This window comes from Lipophrys pholis (genome assembly GCF_963383615.2).
Source record: "Lipophrys pholis genome assembly, chromosome: 17".
Taxonomy (NCBI): Eukaryota; Metazoa; Chordata; class Actinopteri; order Blenniiformes; family Blenniidae; genus Lipophrys; species Lipophrys pholis.
The window spans coordinates 10545959-10562624 of record NC_137643.1 but is presented as its reverse complement, the minus strand read 5'-3'; the positions used below and the strand labels follow the sequence as shown (position 1 = coordinate 10562624).

General features: G+C 47.1%; 1 protein-coding gene across 1 annotated transcript; it reads left to right on the top strand.

The window, feature by feature from the left end:
- The first annotated feature begins 5157 nt into the window (after positions 1-5157).
- On the top strand, positions 5158-16501 carry arpp21 (cAMP-regulated phosphoprotein, 21). Its single transcript, XM_080484131.1, has 20 exons — positions 5158-5379; positions 9276-9437; positions 9552-9705; positions 9806-9844; positions 9949-10014; positions 10100-10217; positions 10387-10525; positions 10812-10949; positions 11029-11128; positions 11244-11339; positions 11434-11471; positions 11571-11627; positions 11953-12146; positions 12672-12803; positions 12883-12980; positions 13159-13233; positions 13385-13546; positions 13631-13733; positions 14889-14995; positions 15160-16501. The coding sequence occupies exons 3-20, from the start codon at positions 9556-9558 to the stop codon at positions 15322-15324; spliced, it is 1977 nt and encodes a 658-aa protein (XP_080340257.1). The 5' UTR covers positions 5158-5379; positions 9276-9437; positions 9552-9555; the 3' UTR covers positions 15325-16501.
- Positions 16502-16666: the final 165 nt, after the last annotated feature.

The following is a 16666-nucleotide window of genomic DNA, read 5'->3' as shown; positions in this document are numbered from 1 at the left end:
GAGGAGACGTCTATTAAAAGTGATGTGTGTGACAGGGAGAAGGAGCAGCCACCACGCTGAAGATGAACCTTGACATCAAAGCAGCAACACGTTCCCAATCCGTGGCCTTTTGTTGTGGGAAGAAAAATAGGTTTGACTTTGTCAGCTCGATGAGCAGTCGGTTCTAAAGTCTAACTTTTTACCTCCACAATCCCAGAACAACTCGGAGCCTGTATTTTGTTACTTTTACTTAAATAATAAGTTGAATCAGTACTTTCACTCACACAGCTATCATTACCTCGACTGGAGCGTGTGTGTGTGTGTGTGTGTGTGTGTGTGTGTGTGTGTGTGTGTGTGTGTGTGTGTGTGTGTGTGTGTGTGTGTGTGTGTGTGTGTGTGTGTGTGTGTGTGTGTGTGTGTGTGTGTGTGTGTGTGTGCGTGCGTGCGTGCGTGCGTGTGCGTGTGTGCGTGTGCTTTCACCACCTCTACTGTTATTAATTGTTTAATCAGCGTGAAAACTGAAGTGTAAACTCACTTTTTCCACACTTACGCAACACGCCAGGCAGGCTGTGTAAACACAGGAAAGCTGAATAAAAGTCAGACTCTGTAAAATGGATGATTGTTTTTACACCTTGGATTTTTGTTTGTTAGATTAAACAAGTAGCATGTCCCATGTTAATTACAAAGCTATAAAAAAAGCACAGGTTATACTGGATTTTGTCACTTTTCGACAGAAACGTGCCTGTCATTCCCTTATGATCCCGGTGTGATGAATCAAGCGCCTGTTTTATATTCAGTGTACAGACATGAGCCTCATCCAACCCTCAGCAAGATAGCATTTAATCTAAACAGAACACAATTAGAAATTGAAAAAAAAAAAAAAAAAAAAAAAGGTTTTAGCTTTTTGGGTAATAATGAATTTACATATGCTCTATAAGGTGTTGTGTGTGTGTTTGTTGTGATTACAGGGACTGTCTTTACCAGAAGTTTCTTCTCCACCACTTCCTGAGACCAGGTTGAGTCTAATCTCAGTTCCAGTAAGGTCTTTAAACAGACATTTATGCATCTAAGTGAGGCGCTGGAACTGATGTAACACTATGACACGCGCACACACACACACACACTCAGCTGTACCCTCTCTAATGAGTGCGTTTATGTAATAAGCCTCAATAGTGGTATTTCTGTGCACGCGCAACGGGAAATGAGCGCCACCGAGTCTCTGTCCTGTACGCGCACATGCCAACCATGCTGCCAGTACCAGCAAACAGCAGGTGTGTGTGTGTGTGTGTGTGTGTGTGTATGTATTTTTGCCACGCCACTTTGCAGAACAAATTTTATATTGCATGCACACCAGCTGTCTGCGGATGAGCTAAAAGGACAAAAAAAAAAAGTCTTTGATTCAATTTGGCTTCATTTTCTGTAAACGTGACGTGAAATTGTCCTTTCAAAGTCACTGAGGTGTTTTGCGAGTAATGTTCGCACACAGATATGTCGACTGGCTTTTGGATGACGCACATCCTGAGGCCCTAGGCTCAGTCATCTCTGAAGTCTGAGGTTATAACACCGACTCCTTTCTGGTGTTTTGCCAGAACAAGTCATATCGACAGTGAGTGTAATATGCTGTCTTTTCTACATACTGTACATGCAAGATTTATCTTGCCTCATCTTACAGTTACCCAAATTAGAATGCGTGTAACTTTAGTTGTCTGAATTTTAGGATGTTTTTGGCCAATGTTATTGAGATGTAGGATAAGAACTATAAAAAGTGAACTCCATAGTGACATCGTTTAAGCATGAAAACTTTTCAAATTGTCAGTGGTGGTTATAAGAGTTTGTGAAATAGTTTTGTGGTTTGGGTGTTTAAATTGTTGATTCCCACATGAGAGGATCTTCCAAAATGGTTCAGGTTCGCTCTAAACTGTTTTTAAAAGGTTTGAAAAGCTTGGGTGGGTACTTTGTCTTTCATGTATGAGCGAAAGGTTAAGCTGGAACGTAGTTTTTCTCTCCTCTGCGGTGCATTTAGCAGATATCAGAAAGATCTTGTTGCATAATTCTCTCTGAATAATGCCGTCTGTGAATGACTTTGAGCTGTATGAGACCAGAAATCTGCTCAGGACTTGATTCCGCTATCTCGTCTCAGATCTGTGCTTCCAGTTGACTCATCCCATTTGGTCTTGATTGCTTTCTCAACAGGACCCGCGAGGCAAGATGTGTCAAAAACACAAGATAAATCCCTTTTAGAATTAGCTGCACAGATGTGCACATAGTTTCACATTCGCAGTGAGCTGAAGACGCTGGTCGTTAGTACATGGAAATCCACGTTTAAGCTTTAATTCTTGAAGAGGGTTACAATGACGAGACCATCCATGCATCGTATATCCGACTACGGATTTGGAGCTCATCCCAGCTAACATTAGGCAAACAGCGGGATACGATTCGGGCAGTTTGGCAGTCCGTCATAGGGCAAACAAGTACAGACAATTGCTAATGCACACATATTCATGTCTTTAAATTGTGAAACTAAAGGCTACATCCTGTGCAATTGTGCCATAATCTTGAGTTTGGGTGAAAATCTGTGGTTTCATCTCGTACAGTGAGATTGAGATGTTGTCACAGATGGACAACCACAGACAGCCTGAGATGATGCCGACGTCACAAATGATAGACAGCTCACTACACCACACAGTGCGGTTGCTGCTACCAGCAGCAGAAATTGATCACATTGACATGACTGCAGCACCAAAACACTCGTTCACAGTTCTAAAGAGGGTTAAATACCGTACCTGGGAAAAAAAAAACAACAACTTGAAAAGCTGCTAAGATCAGGCAAATTAATTTCGAGCACCATTCAGACACAAGGCAATTTTACACTAAAGTGACAGGTAGAACATGCAAACACTGTGGTCCACGCCACAATAAAAGACTTACAGTTGCAATGTTTGTCAGAGTTGTGTAGATTTGATGTTGTGTAAGTGGAGGAGTTCAGTGAAATCAGTTGTACCGAAGATGAAAAGCGCAGCGCAAAGTGACCTGAGCAGGTGCAGGGACGCTTCCAGGCGGTTCCGTTTGTAAAATGATGGCGGTAAATGGGACTGTAGCCACCGCTGGACTGGGACGCATGACCTCAGCATTTCTAAAACAGACCTGGCCGTCACACGGATGCGTGGCTCGCTGAAGCTCTGCAGGACGTCATTCCGGTAACGAGACACCATGATTCTCACGTGTGTTGTGGTGAAACCACAGAAAGAGAATCCGGGATGAATCAGACTCTGAGACGAGCGCACACAGGCGGGGTGATAAAGGACACTTTGCCTCCTGCTGTTGAAGATTTCATCCTCTTAATATTTCATGGAAGGTGGACCATGTTTTTCTACAAATGCACAAATAACACACGTGACAGGTTTACAAACCAGACTTAGATAAGATCGTCGAATGCATTCAAAGGCCTTTTTTTTTTTTAATTGACTAAAACTACTTGACTCACACTGATAGTGCACTGATGTAATGACCTGTCAAGCACATGCTCGTGATAATAACATTTTATTACATTTTAAATTCCTTGCGATATATGACTTTGATTTGAGTTGTGAACACTTCTAATGACCAGTGCAAACAAACACTGGGGACAAAGGACACTCCGGCTTCCAGCCCCTGAACAGACAATAACTAGTAAGCAGCATTATTTTGCTATTCAAAAGGGTAAAATGACCCAACTCTGATATAATAGAGTATCTAATTATTCTCAAACAATAGCCTGTGCATATACAGCTCTTGTCCCTGTAATTAAATGCTGTTTTAAATTGTCTGAGATAATGCTGTTGCAGATTTTTAATTAATTGCACAATCCACAGGCCATACATATATTGTATTTACATCTAGAATATAAAGTGTTGGACGTACAGTATATGCTTCATCATTACAAAAACAAAGAGATACTCTCAATTACAATTGCATAATAATAGTTTCATACAGTATATTTTTGTTATTAATTGTATAATTATAATTCCATCTAACTTAGTGCTTTGAATTGGTGTTGGCTGAAAGTTAAGTTTCACTGAAAAGTTTGAATAAATGACTAAGTTGTTTTTCTTTCTCTTGAATAGAGCCAAAACATCAAGTTCAACTGAAAACACAATTTCATTTCTGTTTACTTTGCATCTATTTGTTGCATCTGTGTCTCTTTGCTTTCCTTGTCTTTTGCACCTGCTTCTCTGCAGCTATTTTTCTGGGATGCTTCGTGATTTTTGCAGTTTATTGTGTGGCTCCATTCCCTCCCAACTTCGATGCTGCTTCATCCAATTCAGGGTCGCGGGGAGCTGGAGCCGATCCCAACTTACAGCAGGCTAAAGGTTGGTGCAACCTTGACAGGTCACCAGTCCATCACAGTGCGCACACACACCTGCACGCACGATTGATGTAGACTGAAGCACCATCACTCTGGGAGGAAACGTGAGGACCTAGAAAACCCCAACGCTCGGGTAGAACATGCAAAACAAGGACGTCCCTCAATCCTGTAATAAAATCAGATGACTGTGAGGTGAGAGCACTAATCACTACGCCACTGGACTTGTGGCTCCATCAAGCATCTATTCGTCTGGATAAAGAAAAAATGGATGGACGTCTGTCTGATCCTTTTCCCTCCTTCTATCCTCTAACCCCAACGGGAATAGCAGAAAGCCGCCACCTCTGAGCCTGGTTCTGTTTTTCCTTTCCACAGTCACTTATCCTTGCGCATGTGGAATTGTTGGTTTTCTCTGTAAAAGTCCCCTGAAATGACTTTGTTGTATTTGCCGTTGTATAAATGCAGTTGAATTGAATTAAACTAAAATGTATTTATCCTGTAAAAGAAAACGTACTTGCAGATACTCCGTGAATGCTCAGGGAGAACGTGCAAACTCTTCTCACTATATGAAGGGGAAGCCCCATTTTTGTGGCTTATTTAGAATACATTTGAAATATTTTATTGCTCCCAGAGGGCAATTCTTGTCATTTAGCTGCATTTTGTGGCTAATTTTTGGTCACTGTGCACGTCATTCTGTGTGTCTTTTTTTTCTGGGATTAATATATTTCTGGCCTCGTTGGGTGTCAGGTGTTAATGTGACCGTGCACTTTGGTACAAATGTTTTTGATTAAACTCCAGGATGATGGCAGCGCGGTGGTGAAGGCGGCAGAGAGAGAGAGAGAGAGAGAGCCGAGTGGGCTGAGGGGTTCAGAGCAGACGGCCCTCCTCCTCCTCCTCCTCCTCCTCCTCCACCACCTCCTCCTCCGACAGAGACAGAGACAGGCAAAAGGCGGAGGAGGAGTAACGGACCTCACAGTCAACAGACACCGGGTGTGCGGCAGCTCGTGGGTCGGTACACCGGCACAGATCCCGCTGAGGGAGGAAGACACCAGCTCACGGTAAGCCTCCCGCGCATCGCCTCGCCTCGCCTCGCGCAACGCCGCGCCCCTTCCCCGAGGTTCACCCCGGCTGAAGGGGGTCGTTCCTCGGGGTGACGGCGCGGCGCTGCCCCGGTGTCCGCGGCCGGAGCGGCTCCCTGTGACGGCTCTCTGGCTAAACCCAAACCGGTCTTCACTCGGGATCTCCACGCGTCTCAGGTTCCCCCGAAACTCTGCGGCTTTATCGGGAGAGACGTTTGCCCCGCGTGTCCCCATCGTTATATTGTTACTTTCCCGACGAGGACAGTCGCTGTTTAACTCGACATTTCAAAGCAACCCATGTCTATCTTAGTGTGTGTGACTTGTTAATTCCCCCCCGTCTCCGTTGCCCCGAAGTGCCTCCGTGTAATTGAGTTCAGCCGCCGGGTGCGTCTCCTCCGTTCCCCTCCCGCTGACAGCGCGCTGAAGTCCCGGAGCAGCAGGTCCACGCTCCTCTGCCCTGCCCGGGGGTAAAAATAGCCCGGTGTGTCAGTTTCAGACCGGGTCATAATGCGACACACATGCACACGCGTCCCCGCGCGGACCCGCCGGGAGAAAGCGGCGTTATGTGGGTCAGCGGGATGCTACAAAGTTGCGCACGGAGAAGAAGAAGCCACCTGTTTACTGCATCTTAATGCAGACTGCGACAGATTCAAGGTGCCATCACACCGGGGTTTTTTTTTTTTTTTTTTTCCCCCTTTTCTTTTTTTTTTTTTTTTTTTTTTAAATGTGTGTGTATGTGTGTGCGCGTGCAGTCGCCCTTTGGCGCGTGCACGTGGTACCACGCTGCTGGTTAATGTGTGGCAGTGTGCATGAAGGTGTTTTCCATTGTTTGGGGGAGCTGAGTTCAGCTGCAGAGCAATGCAGCTGGAAGCCACAAGTCACCGCGGTGAGAAGACAGACTGACTGACTGACAGACTGACTCCTGTGAGCTGCCCAGGTGCTGCAGACAGGACCATGTAACCTACATCTCCTCCCTGCAGCCTACTTTCTTTCTCATGCATCTCTCAGTTGAGATAATGAGCTGCCTGTTTGTTGATGTTTTACTTTAAAAAAGAAAAAAAAAAAATGCTGCTGCAAGGTGATTATAAAACTTGGCCAGGAAAGAGAGGATTCAGCAGGCGCACTTGATGAAACATTATATACATCTAAACAAAAAAAAAATTGTCAGGAGTTGAGAAAAACAGCAAATACTGTATCTATATTGTGAGAGGGAATTCAGTCCAATTAGAGGCTCGAGGGCAAAGCCGGTGCACATTATGGGATAAACAAAGCAGTGAAGGTTCTGAGTTTGCCTCCAAATTTTCAATTATTATTTCAAACCACAAAGACCTGCACCCCCCCCCCCCCCCCCTGTCTTTACTGTTCTCTCTGAACCGTTTCCTAATGAGCTCCTGAGCAGAGGGAGGGAACGTATGAAATCTCCATTAAGATTCAACCTCGGAGACAAAACACACAAACAGCGGCTCCTGTGACCAGAGGCACTCACGATTTCTAGATTTTGTATGTTTTGCTAAACCGGTGGGGTGCAAACACAAGGGGGGGAAGAAAGAAAGGAAGGAAATCCTCCGAGATGGTGAGATGTGCAGATAAATGGACAGTGCAGGATGATAAACCTGAGCACACCTCAGTGTTGGAACAAGAATCACTGGTAATTTTAGCTTTCATCGCAGGAGACACATTTCTCCCCGGTCTTAATTACAAACAGGATTGTCCCGAGCTGAATAAGGACTTATTATAACTCGATGTAGCTGACAATGGCCGTCTAAAGTCGCTTTTGGACAGTCTCCCACTGGCCTGCCCGTGTGTCAGTGTAGATGAGCCAGGCAGCTTTTGGCCGAAGAAGAAAGGTGTCCTGGTGAGTAAGTGGCTCCGAGGCTGGAGGCTTCGGGGAGAGCAGCAGATGGATGATGATGTAGCGGGCGCTGGCGCTCCCTGCCTCCCGCCGCCATCCGTCACACACTAATGATCGTGTCACACCTTCTCCCCGGGCGGCCGGCCACTTCTGCAGCGCTCAGCTCAAAAAACTGGTCGCTCCACTCAAACCCCCCCCACCCCTCCACGGCCGTCGGCTGAAAAGCCCGAAGACAGAACTGTGCTGCAAGCCTCTCTATCACTAATTCTTCACTTGTGCCTCTTTTCGACGCCTCCCGTCACCCCGCCTCACCTTTAAAGTCCCTGCAGACTGTTTCCTCATCTCTCTTCATCCCCTGCTCACCTCCCATTCATCTTCCTTTCCTTTTCCTACATCTGCTCCGTATTTCTTTTCTCCCTCTCCGTCGATTTAAGGCGGATCTTCTCGTGTAAGCTCAGATTCGCGGCGCACAGCACCGGCGTGTTTTCTGCCATTTTGCAATAATTAAAGGAGATGTGTTGTTGTCTGGGGTCAGGGTCAAGCAGTCCTGAAGCTGCTCTCTTTGGCTGAAGGACAAGCTCAGCAAGAACTCGCCGGCGGCACATTGGGGAGCCTCCCAAGTTATTGTGCCCTTTCGAATGTTTGTCTCCGCCGTAGCTGCGGCAAGACCACCGGCAGAGATGCAGATCTTTCGGCATTGTGAGACTTTAGCAGCGAGAAACGGCATTTACATTATTGATTAATTTGCATTACTTGGTTCATCACTTTGCCTCCTTTTCTCAGAATTACGGCAGTGATCTTTGTCCTGAGCAGCAGCTGTGAAAAATGCCCAAAGCCAAAGCTCAAATGTCTCGTTTTTGTCTTGGTTGAAAGGAGTATGATATCTTTTCACCTCATAGGGGCATCTGTTTCTTTCCCTCTTCAATCAATTCAAGGATTTGTTATGTAACACGGCGGCTTTTGCGGTGAGATACTCCTATCAGCTGGAGTGAAACACTAATCAATAAAACCACTTGTACATGCCAATAAAAAATCATGCTCATCACACTACAGTCAAATGTTAGTTTGTTTTTTTCCCCCACACGAGTTTCAAAGCGGAATTCAATTTCTTCATAAACGCAGCGATTACGAATCAACACACACTGTGGTCATTTTCGCCGGTTACGCAGTGAGATGAAGATTTCGCCCTTCTCGCCGTTGCACTAAGAAGATTTTCTCCTTTGTCGTGTGCGGCGTGTCAATGAAGCGATGTGGGAAGTAAACATCACTTTGGCTGCACATGGACTGACAGGTCTTTTCTTTTTTTGTGGGGGTAAAAAAGCGCTATTATCTCCAGTCGGGTGTTAAATAACCATGTTGTGGGACTCGGCATCCTCAGAGCTCGTTATTCTGTCCCAAGTGTTACACCAGTAAGTGTCCCATTGAGCTGTGTGTTGCCGGGGAATGTGTCCCCACTGAACACTGTCTGTCCTCTCGGAAAAGATGCTGGAATGTGTGTGTGTGTGTGTGTGTGTGTGTGTGTGTGTGCCTCTTTAGTCCAGGCAATATTCTCCTCACCACTGGGATCAGAGACTCAGTTTGGCATTCTGGGAATATCAGAGCCGGTGGATCGGATGTTTCTCCCCACAGCTGCTGTTTCTAAGAAAAGCTTGAGGAAGGACACACTCGAACGCACATGCACGCCCACGCATGCCCCCCCCCCCCCCCCCCCCCCCCCCCCCCCCCCACCCCCCCACCCGACACATGAGCTACAGCAACATGTAAATACACAACCAGATTCCACATCAATGTCGGGGCCTGTGTGTTACTGTTACTGTCATGGACACATGGACCCAGTTACAGTAACACGCACACACACACACACACAGAAGCTCAGCTACTCGATGTCACTTCCAGCTGCTATTCTTTTATATGTGGGCAACTGCTCGCCGTGCGTGTGCATGTTGTAAAACATTGCAGCAGTGTTTCTGTTGTACCATGACCACTGATGCTTTTATCCTCCTGTGTTTTTCAATCTCTTCAGGCTATTTTCCATTGACCAGTAAATGGTCGGCAGAGAGGAACAGTAGAAAAAGGCCAGCGGAGGCAGACAACAATAATTGCATTTCTGGCTGCCCCGTGGGAACATGGGATATATGACCTCATCATTCACCTGTGCACCTCTCCAGTAAACAACTCCAAATAGGTAGCGTATGAATACACACACACACACACATACACACACACTCTAATTCAAATTTAGACACACATTTCCACACGTACGGACGTTATCTGTGAGCCCGTGCTGCGTGTTTTGCAGAAGGATGAGTGAAGTAGCATCAGAGAGTCCAGATGTCCTCCCAAAACTGTGTGACGTGACGTCATGTGACGCCATCGGCTGCCCCTCCCCTCCGCCATGCCCACCGCCGTGCGGTCAGAAGGAAGACGGGGACAAGAAAAAGCCTGAGCAGCAGGTAAGCGACCAAACATAGATACTGCAGTGTACCACGATAAAATTTATGCATCCTCCTCGCAAGCTCCCGTCATCAAAATAAATTGTGTCTTCACGCACAGAAACAGTGTAACCAGGTGCAACCAAAGAAAAAAGTAAAGGTAAGCTAAAATAATTCTGCCTCTCATTACTCATTCTCAGTGAAATATCGATCGCATTAGACTCTATGAATTTGTAATATCGCTTGCTCATGTGTGCATCGCAGGCCAAAGGAAAGTTGGTGCGCAGTATGGCAGTGTGTGAGGAGCCCTCCACGTTCGAAGAAACCCAGGTGAGACACACGGCACATTAGATCTTCCCTTCATCATCATCATCATCCTCATAGTGAAATTACACTCCTCTTTCTCTCGTTTCAGGCTTGTCCAGATGCAATCGTCTCATTTAGCTGCCAGGAGGACGAGAGAAACTCCTGTAAGGAGGAAGAGCAAGAGAAGAGCGCCGAGCCAAAGAAACCTTCATCATCATTGTCCAAAGGTTTGTGTGTGTGTTTGTAATATTTCAGGAAACAGACAAAGAAAAAAGAATGCAATAAAATTTGCTCCTGCGCCGCTATTTACATCTTCTTCTCCTGGGGTGTTTGAATATTGCAAGTGTGCCTTCGTGATCATTTGCGTTGTGTCTCGACACGTCCTCCTTCTGGCAGAGTCCAGTGTGGAATACACCGACTCCACCGGCATCGACCTGCACCAGTTCATCGTGGACACCCTCAACAGCAACCCCCGAGACCGCATGATGCTGCTCAAGCTGGAGCAGGACATGATCGACTTCATCACCAGCAATAGGTGTGTGGAAAATGAGCGTGTAACCTTGAGCAGTAATAGATCCATGCGCTCATTTCAGGTGCAGCACATTTTTTTAATGAATTCCAAATCCTGTTAAAAGTTTAGCCACAGCTTAAATTAAAATGCAGCATGATAGCCGCCCACATATGAGTATTATAATTCTGTCCATGCAGCTTATTTATTGTATCGATTCATATATTGAGCCACCTATGTTGGACTCGAGCCAAAAAAATACGACCAATTTCTGTATCTATTTATTTTGCCCCCCCCCCCCTTCACATTTCAGCTCCTTTAAGAAGTTCCCTCACATGTCCTCCTACCACCGCATGCTGGTCCATCGGGTGGCGGCCTACTTTGGCATGGAGCACAATGTAGACCAGACAGGCAAGTCGGTCATCATCAACAGGACAAGCGGCACGCGCATGTAAGCTCGCAAGCAAAACCTGAGTGAATCCTCAAAACTGACCGCAAACTGACTGAAGTTGCGTCTTTGTCTCCTGAAGACCCGAGCAGCGTTTCCTGGACGAGGTGCACAAGGACAAAGCAGAGGAGATCCAACAGTGGAAAATCATTTTGAAGCGAGACAACAGCTCGGACGACCAGGTCGGTTCTGTTTGGTCCTCCTCTCGTCGCCCAGCTCTCAGGAATTTCTCTCATAATTGACATTGATCGCGTCCTATCAGTGCTGTGACCCGTCTCGCGTTCTCTCCCCCTGCAGAGCCGACTCCACCCCTTACGGGAGAAGCAAAGCAAGTCAATGGAGGAGAGAGAGGAGGAGTACCAAAGAGCACGAGAGCGAATCTTCAGGAAGGAGGTGAGAGGAGGAGACTTGAGACGGACAAAACATGCAGATGTGGCACAGAGGCAGTGAAAGGTTCTCACTAATTTCTCTGCCGTTCCTCTCGCAGCCGTCCAGCACCCAGGAGAGCGCCCATGCAGAAACCAGGTAACCTTGCCTGCAGGGTATTTTTCATGTTCCTTTTAGCTTATTATATTTAGATGAGGACATTAATATATGTCTGTGTGTGTGTGTGTGTGTGTGCAGGGATGTGGAGGACTACAATCCATATGCTGAGACCCAGAGGAGAAGGCAGCTCTTCAGGTAGAGAACCCAGTCTGCACAGATGCACAGTCATTTATCATCTTAATCTGGTCAGCCCGGCTGGCACACAGCTTCTGCAGCGGAAACAAAAAGAAGACCGAGATTTAATTTTACTGACGTGTGTGTCGAGGGCTTGAGATCCTTGGCAGGACAGAAAAGTCCTTATAGGTAATTTTGGTGAAGGAATGTGGCATAAAAAGCCCCCGGGCCTTCATCATGTGTGCTACGAAGCAGGTGCGGAGGCCATTTCTGTCCCCGAATACATTAATGGCATGCGGCTCGCGCAGTAATAAGGCTGCAGGATAATTCTGGATGCGTCTCGCAGGGGGAGCCGAGACAGCTCCGGCTCCAGCTGGACGGGCAGCAGCAGGCAGAGCAGCACCGAGACCGACTGTCGCTACGGCAACGACCCCCAACCTTGGAGCAGCACCGACTCTGATTCCTCGCACCAGTGGACGAATCCGGCCCCGAAAGCCCGCCAGCCCGTCAACTGCCACAGCTGGGACGCACGAGGTTCAGGTGCGTTTTTCTTTCTTCTTTTTTTTTTTTTTTTTTTTAACGATAACAGCACTTAATGACTTTTTAACACTTCCCTCCGTCACATGTTGGAGGTGTAAATTCAGTCGTGGCGGGTGAGACTCTTCACTCCTCTGTACCTGCGTGCCAGCAAAGTTATGCGCAGACTTCATCGCCACGCCACACTTGGGAGAAATCGCTGGTTATAAATTATCGGTTCTTTATTCGGCAGCGTCTAATTAGCAAAAAGCAGTGGAAGTTCTCTTGGTGTGAAAATTTTAACTCGGTCCATGAATCTTCACACCAGAGCTGTAAATTTTCACACAACACCTCCAGTCGTCGTCACATAATCAGGAAGGGGGAAAGAAAATCTTCAAGTAATGTCGAGAGGAGGCAGGCAGTATGTTTTTAGCACAGACGGGAGGGGTGAGCGTTTCTTTTGAATGTGTTGAGGGGAATTAAAAAAAAAGAAAAAAGCTCCTTTTTCTCCTCTTCATCTACAATCCAACTTCTTCTCATCTCTCTCAGGCTCCATCTCTCTGTTCAGACTGCCACCCCACCCGTCACCCCCACCCATCATGGAGGAGCCGGCTCCCAACTCGGCCTACATGGTGGAGAACGGGATCCCGCCGGGGAGCATATTAGTGAACCCACACACCGGTACATAGCACACTCACGCAGCGGCAACGGTTTAGAGAGGACGCACGCATTCATCAAACTCTTCATCTCCGCCTATCAGGGCAGCCCTTCCTCAACCCCGACGGGACCCCCGCTGTGTACAACCCTCCAGACAGCCAGCAGCCAATCAGGAGCCAGAGCCAGCAGCCGCCGCAGCAGGTAGCGCACACGCCCACGCAGCGAAAAGTGCTTTACATTCAAGATATGTTCACACACACACACACACACACACACACACACACACACACACACACACACACACACACGGACGTGGATATTTGTGTCTTTATCTCTGGTGTGTGTGTGTGTGTGTGTGTGTGTGTGTGTCCCCTCTCAGGTGGTTCAGTACTCGTCTGTCTCCTACACAGCTCCACAGATGTTGCCTGTCACTCCCTCACAGCCATACTCAACAGTATGTATCACCGTGCGGTGCAGCCTCTACTGAGCCCCCCCCCCCCCCCCCCCCCCCCCCCCCCCCACACACACACACACACAAAAACACGTGTGTTTTTATGACTGGAGGCCGTGTGCGTTTCACGTTCTAACCTCCTTTCTCCCAACAGATGGAAGATCTTTCGTCACAGTTTGCTCATGTGACAGTGAGCTGTCAGTCGGCGGGGGACGCCCCCCCCCTCTACCCTCCCAGCCAGGGTTACATCTATGCAGCTCCTCCTCTTCCTCCGCCCCCGCCCAACCCCTCCAGCTACTGCCAGCCCTCACCTCAGGTAAGGAGGCACTTTCTGTTTGCATGATCAAAATCATTTCCAGTCTCGAAGTGAAAACCGTGTAAAACTGCTCCTGTGGTTTAGGTTCCTGTGTACTACTACGGCCAGTACGCTACCTCAGCTCAGCAAGGATGCAGGCCTGTGTCGCCCAATCAGCACGCCCAAAGCCAGGCAGCTCAACAGACAGGTACACAGTGTGTGTGTGTGTGTGTGTGTGTGTGTGTGTGTGTGTGTGTGTGTGTGTGTGTGTGTGTGTGTGTGTGTGTGTGTGTGTGTGTGTGTGTGTGTGTGTGTGTGTGTGTGTGTGTGTGTGTGTGTGTGTGTGTGTGTGTGTGTGTGTGTGTGTGAGAAACCAAGCCGTGGCAGTAGAGGAGGGGGCCGTTACACTGTCAGAGATGTAGTCTGAGGGTCTCACAGTGAACCGGTCTCTTTCCCTGCTGCTTCTATCCATCACAGCCACCGAGAGCCAGAAGATAAAGTCCATCCATCTTCTATGTTATTGCTTTATTCTCCTCAGGGTTGTGGGGCACTGGAGTCGACCCCCCCCACCACCACCACCACCTCCACCACCTCACTGTGAACGCAGGCAGGACAGATCAGCAGTCCATCGCAGCTTTATTTCAACTTCTGATGAATCAGATTTGAGTGGAAATAAACATGAACTCTTTCAGCTTCTCAAACATGCTGCAAACACAACTACTGGTTATGTTGGATATTATCATTTGTATTTATTTTTTTATCCATGATTTTGTCTTGAAAATGTAAAAATATAGTGAGAAAATGTAATTCCAGAAAACAAGACAAATAAATAAAAAAAATGGCACTCAGAGGATCCCTCAAGTTTTCTGAATGAAACTAATGAAGCTGAAGTTAAAAACAAAATGTGAGTCAGTTCAGACTGTTGGCGGCCGGGTCCTGGTGTTTTCCACTTGTATCTAAGCAGCAAATGGCTCCCCGCTCCAGCACGCGTAATTCAAATGAATGGCTCGTTATGGAGCTCTGCAGAAGCCTGATAACGAGCCATTCATTTCAATCAGGAGTGTTTGAGCAGGGAGACGTCTGAAACGTGCAGGGCAGCGTCGTCTAATCACCGATCCGGCAAATCGCCGCCACGCTGGGGAAAATGTGTTTCTGTCTTTCCTGAAAGTTTGGCCCAAAAATGTTTATCCTAGGTGTTTTAGATTTATTATCGGGGATGTTTTTAGAACTAGGAAAGGCAGTGACATCATTAGTGATGGTTCAGCCTCTGGTGGCTTCTTTCTTCTATCAACTTGTCGTCAAAGGAAGCGGAGCGAAGGAACGTCCAGTTAATAAAGTCTTTCCTGTGTGTTTGTGTGTGCAGGAGGCTACGCCCCTGCCGTCAGGGTGCAGCAGTCCTCCCACAGCCAGCCGCCGGCGGTGCTGGGGCCCTACTCGCCAGTCGCCTCCCATCAGTGTAGCATGGTTCAGGTAAACGCCGCGCGTCCGTGGGGTGTCGTTGTGTGTCCGACTGGAGCAGCTCCGCCCCCGCAGGGAGCACTTAGCGCTTCACAAAGTGCTCGTCGCAGCAAAAACTCTCACCAACTTTTTATTTTCTTTCTTTTCCTTTAAAACTTCTCTCCGTTTCTCTGCAGGGCGGCGCTCCAGTGTCCTTTCCCCAAAGTAAAGTTGTGACCGGGGTCGGTGGGGAGGCAGGTTACTGCTGCATGGTGCCCCCGCCCCCGCCCCCCCACCACAGCAGCTGCCTCCCTCCCAGCTGCGCCGGCCTCAGCGCGCCGGCCTGGAGCGCGCAGTACTGACGGAGCGGCGCCACCTTACTTCCCGTGTGAAATCACGTGCATACACATGCATACTTGACACCAACACCCTTTTCTTCTTCTTTCTACCCTCACTCACCCTCGCCTTCCCCCGGAAAAGCCCCCGGGGCGCGCTGTTCACACACACACACACAGATAAATGTACCAAAGCTTAATAGTATATATCAGAGCTGCTGTATCGAATGCATAATTTATACACACAAATGGAGTTTTATATTGATATTAAATTATATATTGTGTTTTAAGGAAATGCACTGTGTGAAGAGAATAAAGTGCTGTGGCCGGACTGACGAGGTCACATTTCTATATCATCCTGACTCTTTGTTTCCTCCGCACTGGACGATGAAGGAGCAGTGACGATGCACAGAGGATAAGCTGTAAAGGAAAGCAGTTTGCACAGATTTGGGTTGTTAAACCTGCCAGAGTTTATCGATGAGATGAATGTCGTTTTAATGTCTCCAGACAGGATGTGACATATGACTGGCGGGTGGAAAGAGTTTGAGTTTAATACCGCTGATCATCATCGGTGAAGGATGTAGCGAGCGTTCACACAATGGGAGTTTTCATATTAACCGGTGACGTCTTCACTTATGTGGCTTTTCTGGAGCAAATGAAGCTCGTGGAGAAGTTTTATCTTTGATGGATTTGGTTTTTAAAAAATCCCAGGGAGTTTAGCACCCCCTCCTGTTTAAAGATGAACATTGCAGCATTTTTATTTTTGGGCTATTTTTTATTTTATTTTTCCCCCAGAGTGGTCATCTATCCTTCCTCTGTACAGCTCCGTAGAGCTGCAGGTTCACACAAGGATACACCTCGGACAGGTCACTCGTCCATCGAAGGAAAAACACAAACCAGAGCGCCTCAAATACATTTTATTTTTTACCGTTTGCGGAAACTAATGACACTTTGTTACAAAACCTTGTTTTTTTTTTAATCTCGCCTTTAAAATAATCTATCAGGGTTTTAGAGAATTTGAATGAGGTGTATCAGATTGGTTTAAAGAACACACATTGACACTTTAAAAAAAAAAAAAGATTGCCTATATTGTGTGAAAGTGCCTGGAAGACACGATGATCGCAACTGTTGCATTTTCATTTTCTGACGTTTCAGCTGTTTGAATTCAATAAAATATAAAACATTTTTTTAGAAAAGTGCCATTAATACCTTGAGTCTTTTGTTCCAGCCATCATTCACCACCTTCAGTTGTGACACAGACCAGAACTGATCTGCTTCTTAAACACTCACAGACCCGACACTTATCGCTATAACACTCCTAACATTTTACACGCCTGCAACAAAACCCCCATTTTCACTTCCACGTGAG